Source organism: Phyllobates terribilis, unplaced genomic scaffold, assembly GCF_046119375.1.
Source record: "Phyllobates terribilis strain yellow unplaced genomic scaffold, ASM4611937v1 Scaffold_13__5_contigs__length_258822181, whole genome shotgun sequence".
Lineage (NCBI taxonomy): Eukaryota > Metazoa > Chordata > Amphibia > Anura > Dendrobatidae > Phyllobates > Phyllobates terribilis.
In genome coordinates this window covers 168,520,356-168,530,670 of record NW_027362773.1, presented here as the reverse complement: position 1 = coordinate 168,530,670, position 10,315 = coordinate 168,520,356, and the positions used below count along the sequence as shown (strand labels likewise).

Sequence of the window (10,315 nt, the reverse complement as noted above, 5' to 3'; positions counted from 1 at the left end):
TGAATGCAAAACTAGCAAAATTTTATTAGGACAGTGAGAAATGTTAGATTTGGCCAATACATAGAAATGGTGAATAAAACTGTGCTGGTAAAATATGGACGCTGAGGACAAACAATAAATACAATGTACAGTCTATACATGATGCTGGACCCCAGGAGCGCCGACAAAGGGGCCGATGCGCCCACCCCAGGAGCGCCGACAAAGGGGCCGACGCGCCCACCCCAGGAGCGCCGACAAAGGGGCCGATGTGCCCACCCCAGGAGCGCCGGCAAAGGGGCCGACGCGCCCACCCCAGGAGCGCCAGCAAAGGGGCCGACGCGCCCACCCCAGGAGCGCCAGCAAAGGGGCCAACGCGCCCACCCCAGGAGCGCCAGCATGGGGCCCACGCGCCCACCCCAGGAGCGCCGGCAAAGGGGCCGACGCGCCCACCCCAGGAGCGCCGGCATGGAGCCCACGCGCCCACCCCAGGAGCGCCGGCATGGAGCCCACGCGCCCACGCGCCCACCCCAGGAGCGCTGGATGGGGCAGACACGCCACCTCAGGTGGATCTCCTGTCCCGATGCTGCGCTCTCCACATACGGTAAAATTCTGATAATCTGGCGTCTGATCGTCCGGACATTCAGGGCTCACAACCGCAGGACAACCTGGAATCACAGAGGATCCGAATGAGCCACCAAATGTAAAGGATGAGAAACCATGTGTAGTTGTGATCAGCTCCTCTGATACACTGCTCCAAATCCACTGCACAGAGGAAATCAGGAGAGGTGTGTGTCTCTGGGGCCATGGGATGCAATATATTTACATCTGTGCGGGGGATGTGCAGCTCCGATCCACTGCTACAAGAACACAACCAGAGAGGAATCCGATCGGTCACTGAAAGGGACCCTGCAGAAGGCCTCCTCCTACCTGCGTCAGGCCTCCTCCTACCCGGTATGACGAGCACAATGTCCCTAATAAGCCTCCAGTTCAGGTACCACGAGCCAGGGACCTGCAGACATTCATAAACTAACCGCCCCAACAATCATACTGTGCATACGGCGAGGGTTGACGGCGCTCCCCTGCGCAGGACAATCGTACTGTCCATATGGCGGGGGGTGACGGCGCTCCCTTGCGCAGGACAATCGTACTATGCATACGGCAGGGGGTGACGGCGCTCCCCTGCGCAGGACAATCGTACTGTCCATATGGCAGGGGGTGACGGCGCTCCCTTGCGCAGGACAATCGTACTGTGCATACGGTGGGGGGTGACGGCGCTCCCCTGCGCAGGACAATCGTACTGTACATACGGTGGGGGGTGATGGCGCTCCCCTGCGCAGGACAATCGTACTGTGCATACGGTGGGGGGTGACGGCGCTCCCCTGCGCAGGACAATCGTACTGTGCATACGGTGAGGGTTGACGGCGCTCCCCTGCGCAGGACAATCGTACTATGCCTACGGCGGGGGGTGACGGCGCTCCCCTGCGCAGGACAATCGTACTGTGCATACGGCGGGGGGTGACGGCGCTCCCCTGCGCAGGACAATCGTACTGTCCATACGGCGGGGGGTGACGGCGCTCCCCTGCGCAGGACAATCGTACTGTCCATACGGCGGGGGGTGACGGCGCTCCCTTGCGCAGGACAATCGTACTATGCATACGGCAGGGGGTGACGGCGCTCCCCTGCGCAGGACAATCGTACTGTCCATATGGCGGGGGGTGACGGCGCTCCCTTGCGCAGGACAATCGTACTGTGCATACGGTGGGGGGTGACGGCGCTCCCCTGCGCAGGACAATCGTACTGTGCATATGGTGGGGGGTGACGGCGCTCCCCTGTGCAGGACAATCGTACTGTGCATACGGCGGGGGGTGACGGCGCTCCCCTGCGCAGGACAATCGTACTGTGCATACGGTGGGGGGTGACGGCGCTACCCTGCGCAGGACAATCGTACTGTGCATACGGTGGGGGGTGACGGCGCTCCCCTGCGCAGGACAATCGTACTGTGCATACGGCGGGGGGTGACGGCACTCCCCTGCGCAGGACAATCGTACTGTGCATACGGTGGGGGGTGACGGCGCTCCCCTGCGCAGGACAATCGTACTGTGCATACGGCGGGGGGTGATGGCGAATGTACGAGGACTGACACGCGGTTGTAATAAAATAGAAATCTCTATAGAAGGAAACTTTGGAAAAATCTAGAACTTTGGTAGAAGGATCTCGAGGCGGCTGGAAGCTTGTGCTCATCAGATAATAAAGATTTCTATAAATCTCCCCGGGTCCCTCTAGGAGGCGCTCTCACATTAACCTTTCACCCGCAGTCTGGCGGTCAGTGCGAGATGTCGCTGTGGTCCATAGGCTGGGATAAGGCAGGAGCTGCTCAGTAGGTGGCGCTCACGCGCTCGTGGCTGGCGAGTGGTCGTGGAATGTAGAAGTCGCGCGGTTAGTGGGTTACGGCGGCCGACGCTGCGTAATAGTGGTGGTGGCGGCTTCCAGGCAGTGCGGTGACGTCTTGGTCCGGTGATGGCTCGGTCCGGAGCGGCTCAGCAGTATGGCACCTCGGTCAGCTTGTACCAGCTCACCGTCTCCTGCTTCAGGTTGAAGTCTTTCAGTGCGAGCGTCAGGCCCCCGAGGAAGACGTTCTCCCGCAAAGACTCGGCGCTGAGGACACCAAGCTGGAGGTCTCTCTGCCGCAACGTCTCCTTACTGTATCCGCTGTACACCAGCTGTGGAGGCAACGACAACATGAGCTGCAGTGTAAAGCATGGAGGTGCCACATGTAGGGAAGCCTGGCAGCTCCTGCCAGACACACAGCACAAGGGAATATATAAAGACCCCCAGAAATGCAAAAATAATAAGGGTCTCTGCAATCACGGCCAAAATTACAGGAATCGCAGAATGAATTCACCAGACGGGCCCTGAAGGAGCAATGACAACATCTCACCAAGACCTCCGTCCACCGGGTGGGCCCCCCGAGCCGCGCACCGACGGGCCGGGCCCCCGAGCCGCGCACCGACGGGCCGGGCCCCCGAGCCGCGCACCGACGGGCCGGGCCCCCGAGCCGCGCACCGACGGGCCGGGCCCCCGAGCCGCTCACCATCTCATTGAAGGTCGGGTTGCAGGTTTTCCGGGCGATCTTGGTTTTGCGCTTGGATGTTTTGTGGGGGTCGGGGAGCAGATAGGTTTTCACATACGGGTTTGGGTCGGTGCCGTCTTCCGTCACCTGCAATGAGAAGCCATCTATGTGATCAGTCATCTGGGGGGCACCAGACGGCGCTCGCAGGTTCAGAGCTCCAGACCACCGCTCACCAGGTCCTTTATGTGCATCACCATGATGAAGAGGGTCCCATTCCGATAAGAAATTGATAACTTCACTTCTCCCTCAATCTTCCCAGCTCCCGGACTGAGGGGGGGCTCACCTGGGTGAGAAAGGGTGGGATTATTATACAGTGCAAGTGACACATGGTCAGGCATGGGGAGGGGGTGGACGTCGGGCACGGGGTAAGGGGGGCGTCAGGCATGGGGTAAGGGGGGGGTTTCAGGCACGGGGGCGTTGTACCAGTGTCCTGCACAGCCACGTCACAGCCATCGGTCTTCTCGTCACGAGGCAGCGGGTGGAAGAACGTATACACCAGGTCACACTGAGAAATCAACAAGGACACATGAGAGGAGACGAGGCCGAGCCCCAAAGTGTCAGGACGTCGCACAAGAGCAGAAATATCGGGATCCTGGCAGAAGGCCGAAAGATGATGGCGTGATGTGCTCACCAAGCTGAGGACGCGCTGGAGAACGGAGAGCGCCGCTGCCTCCCCACCACTCACCCCCCACACACCGGGTACAACCCCCAACCCCCCACACACCGGGTACAACCCCCAACCCCCCACACACCGGGTACAACCCCCCCCCCCTCATACAGCGCAGGGTACAGTCACCCCCCCCCCCCCATACGGCGCAGGGTACAGTCACTCTCCCCCCCCATACGGCGCAGGGTACAGTCACTCTCCCCCCCCATACGGCGCAGGGTACAGTCACTCTCCCCCCCCATACGGCGCAGGGTACAGTCACTCCCCCCCCCCATACGGCGCAGGGTACAGTCACTCCCCCCCCCCATACAGCACAGGGGACAGTCACTCCCCCCCCCATACGGCGCAGGGTACAGTCACTCTCCCCCCCCATACGGCGCAGGGTACAGTCACTCCCCCCCCCATACGGCGCAGGGTACAGTCACTCCCCCCCCCCCCATACAGCACAGGGTACAGTCACTCCCCCCCCCCCCATACAGCACAGGGTACAGTCACTCTCCCCCCCCATACGGCGCAGGGTACAGTCACTCTCCCCCCCCCCATACGGCGCAGGGTACAGTCACTCTCCCCCCCCCCATACGGCGCAGGGTACAGTCACTCCCCCCCCTATACGGCGCAGGGTACAGTCACTCCCCCCCCCCCCATACAGCACAGGGGACAGTCACTCCCCCCCCCATACGGCGCAGGGTACAGTCACTCTCCCCCCCCATACGGCGCAGGGTACAGTCACTCCCCCCCCCCATACGGCGCAGGGTACAGTCACTCCCCCCCCCCCCATACAGCACAGGGTACAGTCACTCCCCCCCCCCATACGGCGCAGGGTACAGTCACCCCCCCCCCATACGGCGCAGGGTACAGTCACTCCCCCCCCCCCCCATACAGCACAGGGTACAGTCACCCCCCCCCATACGGCGCAGGGTACAGTCACTCCCCCCCCCATACAGCACAGGGTACAGTCACTCCCCCCCCCCCATACGGCGCAGGGTACAGTCACTCCCCCCCCCCCCCCCATACAGCACAGGGGACAGTCACTCCCCCCCCCCATACGGCGCAGGGTACAGTCACTCCCCCCCCCCATACGGCGCAGGATACAGTCACTCCCCCCCCCATACAGCACAGGGTACAGTCACTCCCCCCCCCCCATACGGCGCAGGGTACAGTCACTCCCCCCCCCCATACGGCGCAGGGTACAGTCACTCCCCCCCCCATACGGCGCAGGGTACAGTCACGAAAAAAAAAAAAAAAAAAAACATACGGCACAGGGTACAGTCACTCCCCCCCCCCCCCCCCCCCCCCCCCATACGGCACAGGGTACAATCCCCCCCCCCCCCCCCGCAGGTTTAGTACTTGCCTCGGACACCTCGGCGCCGCTGCTCAGCAGGCTCTGCACGTAGCTGTGTAGCTCGACCTTTCTTTTTGCGGCCACGTCTTTTATGTGAGTTCTTCCCAGGACGACTTTACTTGGAAAACTAAGAAAGAAAATAACTGGGGATTGCTGGGAAAAGGCGCCAACCATCACCGGCTGCCGCGCAGCGCTGCCCTCACTCACCCCGGTAACTTCCAGAGAGGAAACAAGATGCTGAGCTTATTGTGCAGCTCCTGGAACTCATCGAAGGTGCGGAAGATGAAGGCCGAGTCCTCCTGCGCCTCCCGCGTCACTCTCACCACGTAGATCTGCAGAGACAGTCAGTGAGGAGCCGGCCGGGAGAGGGCAGGCAGCAGAGGGCAGGTGGCAGAGGGCAGGCGGCAGAGGGCAGGAGGCAGAGGGCAGGCGGCAGAGGGCTGGAGGCAGAGGGCAGGCGGGAGAGGGCAGGCGGGAGAGGGCAGAGGGCTGGAGGCAGAGGGCAGGCGGCAGAGGGCAGGAGGCAGAGGGCAGAGGGCAGGAGGCAGACGGGAGAGGGCAGGAGGCAGACGGGAGAGGGCAGGAGGCAGAGGGCAGGAGGAAGAGGGCAGGAGGCAGAGGGCTGGAGGGAGAGGGCAGGCGGGAGAGGGCAGGCGGGAGAGGGCAGAGGGCTGGAGGCAGAGGGCAGGCGGCAGAGGGCAGGAGGCAGAGGGCAGGAGGCAGACGGGAGAGGGCAGGAGGCAGACGGGAGAGGGCAGGAGGCAGAGGGCAGGAGGAAGAGGGCAGGAGGCAGAGGGCTGGAGGCAGAGGGCTGGAGGCAGAGGGCTGGAGGCAGAGGGCTGGAGGCAGAGGGCTGGAGGCAGAGGGCAGGAGGCAGAGGGCTGGAGGCAGAGGGCAGGAGGCAGAGGGCTGGAGGCAGAGGGCTGGAGGCAGAGGGCTGGAGGCAGAGGGAAGGCGGGAGATGGCAGGTGATGACGATGATCCCCTGCGCAGGACAATGTATGAGGACTGACCAGAAGACACGTGGTCGTAATAAAATAGACATCTCTATAGAAGGAAATTTTGGAAAAATCTAGAACTTTGGTAGAAGGATCTCGAGGCGGCTGGAAGCTTGTGCTCATCAGATAATAAAGATTTCTATAAATCTCCCCGGGTCCCTCTAGGAGGCGCTCTCACATTAACCTTTCACCCGCAGTCTGGCGGTCAGTGCGAGACGTTACTGCGGTCCATAGGCTGGGATAAGGCAGGAGCTGCTCACTAGGTGGCACTCACGCGCTCGTGGCTGGCGAGGGGTCGTGGAATGTAGACGGGGCCGAGAGGGCGCTAATGACAGACTCACGTAATACTTATCCGGATTGTATCGCTTGTGGTAGGTGAAGATGGAGGCTTCTCTTATGCGACCATCTTGTTTTTGAGAGTACGTTTTCGGGGAGAAGGACAGGATCGCCTCGTCGTTTGCTGGGAGCCCAGAAAATCGTTGCGCCAGATTGTGGATGAAGAAATTGAACTTTGTGGCGACGCTGCCCAGACTGGACTCAATTAACCTGGAAGAAGCAGCACGGCGGCACCATGAAGAGGAGGAGGAGGAGGAGACGCTCACGTCACGGAGGACAGAGGAAGGCTGCTCACCTAGTGAAGAAGATGGTGGCCTCGGCGTCCGTGGCCTGCGGCTGCAGAGCGTCGTGCACGTACTTCACATCATGAAGGCCCGTGAGCTCCGGCAGCCCGGAAGAAAGCATCTGATCATGGAAGACACGGCATTAATGACAGGCGATCACAGGATCGCAGGTCCTTCTACCCATTAACCACTTACTGCCTGCAGTATATAACTAAGGGGGAGGGGGGGTGTCAAAAATTCTCCGCACTCTTGCCTTTTCTGAAACAAACATCATTTTCCCACCATCTCCCGGCTTCTCTATACACGTTACCCATCAAGCTCCATATCCCCTCATTAAAATATTTAACTCAGCCGAGAAGAATAACCATAATGAATACAACACAAAGATGGTGTACAGATGAGGGTCCGAGTGCACGGACCCCAGGATTAGCCCCTCCAGTGTCTGATAGTGCTGGGGCAGCTCAGGAGGACACCCGCACGTTGCGGGGGACCGGGTGAGACCCTCACCAGTGACAGGAGGTTCAGGAACAGGTTTGTGTGTTTTCTGAGCAGATTGTACGCCTGGCAGCACAGGTCCACAAAGAGCTGGAAGCGGCTGGTGGGCTTCTCCCCTCCATTAATGACGTACGCCATGTCTGATGTCAGCACAAAGGGGGCTCGGTCCCTGCAGGAAGACAAGGTGGTGACTGCGTCATGGGTACCATCAGTGCCCCCCGTGTCCCCTCTTCAACCTCATTCACATTGGGGGCGGCCGCCATCTACAGCGACGAGGCCTCTGCGTCCATCCACTATACCTCTTAAAAGTCCCAAACATCTGAGCGTGTCCCAGGAACTTCCCGAAATCAATGTGGAACATGTGTCCGCTGCTGCGCAGCATGATGTTGTCGTTGTGCCGGTCACAGATCCCCAGGACGTAGGTGGCCACACAGCAGCCGGCGCACGAGTAGATGAAGTTCTCCGAGGCCTGGAAGAGACGCCGCGTCACAAGGGAGCGACACGGGTGCGACACGCGGGAGAGTCATACGGGTGCGACACGCGGGAGAGTCATACGGGTGCGACACGCGGGAGAGTCATACGGGTGCGTCACAAGGGAGCGACACGCGGGAGAGTCATACGGGTGCGACACGCGGGAGAGTCATACGGGTGCGACACGCGGGAGAGTCATACGGGTGCGACACGCGGGAGAGTCATACGGGTGCGACACGCGGAAGAGTCATACGGGTGCGACACGCGGGAGAGTCATACGGGTGCGACACGCGGGAGAGTCATACGGGTGCGACACGCGGGAGAGTCATACGGGTGCGACACGCGGGAGAGTCATACGGGTGCGACACGCGGGAGAGTCATACGGGTGCGACACGCGGGAGAGTCATACGGGTGCGACACGCGGGAGAGTCATACGGGTGCGACACGCGGGAGAGTCATACGGGTGCGACACGCGGGAGAGTCATACGGGTGCGACACGCGGGAGAGTCATACGGGTGCGACACGCGGGAGAGTCATACGGGTGCGACACGCGGGAGAGTCATACGGGTGCGACACGCGGGAGAGTCATACGGGTGCGACACGCGGGAGAGTCATACGGGTGCGACACGCGGGAGAGTCATACGGGTGCGACACGCGGGAGCGACACGCCTCCAGCATTACCTTCTCATACTCCTCCTCTGAGGGGTTATATTTCCGCAGCCACTCAGCCAAAGGCTTGTCCTTAAAAGACCCCGTCAGCCCATACTCCACCTGGATCTTCCTCAGCGTCTCAGACGACAAGACCAACTCCACCAAACCTGGAGAATAAAGGGCCGAGAAGTGGGAGACAAGGGATGAAATGCAGGGTATATCATCCCCCCCCCATCACATACAGTGCAGGGTATATTCCCCCCATCACATACAGAGCAGTGTACAATTTCCCCATCATATACTGAGCAGGGTATATTCCACCCCCCCCCCCCAATCACAAAATGCAGGGTACAATTTCCCCATCACATACAGCGCAGGTACAACTACCCCCCCAGGCGACATACGGCACAGGGCGTGCACACTACCTCTGTCAGTGCCGGTGGACAGACACTTGAAGATGACCATCCTCATGTCCAGGCCGTCCTGTAGCCACAGCTTGTCCATAATCTTGATCATCTGCAGGGCCAGCATGTCCTGCCGCAGGTCCTCGCCCACCTGAGACACAGGATACAGCGGGAGTCCGGCCCGGAGCAGAGGTATCTACACACATGGACGAGGCGTTACCTTAAACATAGAGTGGATCTCTTCTCCCATGGGATCTGCATTCACCATCACCACTTTAAGGGGAACAGCGTTCGAATTGAAGAAAGAGCAACCCTGCAGAGGACAAGTACGAGCGGGTCACATACAGGCGGCATGATGGAGGAGATACACGGGTCAGCCCCCTGCTCCCCCACAGATACACACACGGGTCAGCCCGCTGCTCCCCCAGATATATACACAGGGGTCAGCCCGCTGCTCCTCCACATATATACACACGGGTCAGCCCGCTGCTCCCCCACAGATACACACACGGGTCAGCCCGCTGCTCCCCCACAGATACACACACGGGTCAGCCCGCTGCTCCCCCACATATACACACCCGGGTCAGCCAGCTGCTACCCCACATATATACACACGGGTCAGCCCGCTGCTCCCCCACAGATACACACACGGGTCAGCCCGCTGCTCCCCCACATATATACACACGGGTCAGCCCGCTGCTCCCCCACAGATACACACACGGGTCAGCCCGCTGCTCCCCCACAGATACACACACGGGTCAGCCCGCTGCTCCCCCACATATATACACACGGGTCAGCCCGCTGCTCCCCCACAGATACACACACGGGTCAGCCCGCTGCTCCCCCACATATATACACACGGGTCAGCCCGCTGCTCCCCCACAGATACACACATGGGTCAGCCCGCTGCTCCCCCAGATATATACACAGGGGTCAGCCCGCTGCTCCTCCACATATATACACACACGGGTCAGCCCGCTGCTCCCCCACATATATACACACACGGGTCAGCCCGCTGCTCCCCCACAGACACACACCCGGGTCAGCCCGCTGCTCCCCCACATATATACACACGGGTCAGCCCGCTGCTCCCCCACATATATACACACACGGGTCAGCCCGCTGCTCCCCCACATATATACACACACGGGTCAGCCCGCTGCTCCCCCACATATACACACATGGGTCAGCCCGCTGCTACCCCACATATATACACACGGGTCAGCCCGCTGCTCCCCCACATATATACACACGGGTCAGCCCGCTGCTCCCCCACATATATACACACGTGTCAGCCCGCTGCTCCCCCACATATATACACCCGGGTCAGCCCGCTGCTCCCCCACAGACACACACCCGGGTCAGCCCGCTGCTCCCCCACATATATACACACGGGTCAGCCCGCTGCTCCCCCACATATATACACACACGGGTCAGCCCGCTGCTCCCCCACAGACACACACCCGGGTCAGCCCGCTGCTCCCCCACATATATACACACGGGTCAGCCCGCTGCTCCCCCACATATATACACACACGGGTCAGCCCGCTGCTCCCCC

General features: G+C 60.9%; 1 protein-coding gene across 4 annotated transcripts in view; it reads right to left on the bottom strand.

The window, feature by feature from the left end:
• Nucleotides 1-10,315, bottom strand: part of PIK3C2A (phosphatidylinositol-4-phosphate 3-kinase catalytic subunit type 2 alpha) — a 252,274-nt gene continuing 241,959 nt past the window's right edge. For all 4 annotated transcript variants that reach the window (XM_073659041.1, XM_073659039.1, XM_073659042.1 and 1 more), the window contains 13 exons: nt 8,978-9,070; nt 8,779-8,908; nt 8,384-8,520; nt 7,531-7,700; nt 7,244-7,400; nt 6,748-6,857; nt 6,458-6,662; nt 5,326-5,450; nt 5,128-5,245; nt 3,533-3,614; nt 3,283-3,392; nt 3,071-3,196; nt 1-2,699 (listed from right to left, as the gene is read on the bottom strand). In XM_073659041.1, coding sequence (XP_073515142.1) covers nt 2,517-2,699; nt 3,071-3,196; nt 3,283-3,392; nt 3,533-3,614; nt 5,128-5,245; nt 5,326-5,450; nt 6,458-6,662; nt 6,748-6,857; nt 7,244-7,400; nt 7,531-7,700; nt 8,384-8,520; nt 8,779-8,908; nt 8,978-9,070 — 1,746 coding nt within the window. In that variant the 3' untranslated portion in view covers nt 1-2,516. The remainder of the gene's footprint in view (nt 2,700-3,070; nt 3,197-3,282; nt 3,393-3,532; nt 3,615-5,127; nt 5,246-5,325; nt 5,451-6,457; nt 6,663-6,747; nt 6,858-7,243; nt 7,401-7,530; nt 7,701-8,383; nt 8,521-8,778; nt 8,909-8,977; nt 9,071-10,315) is intronic.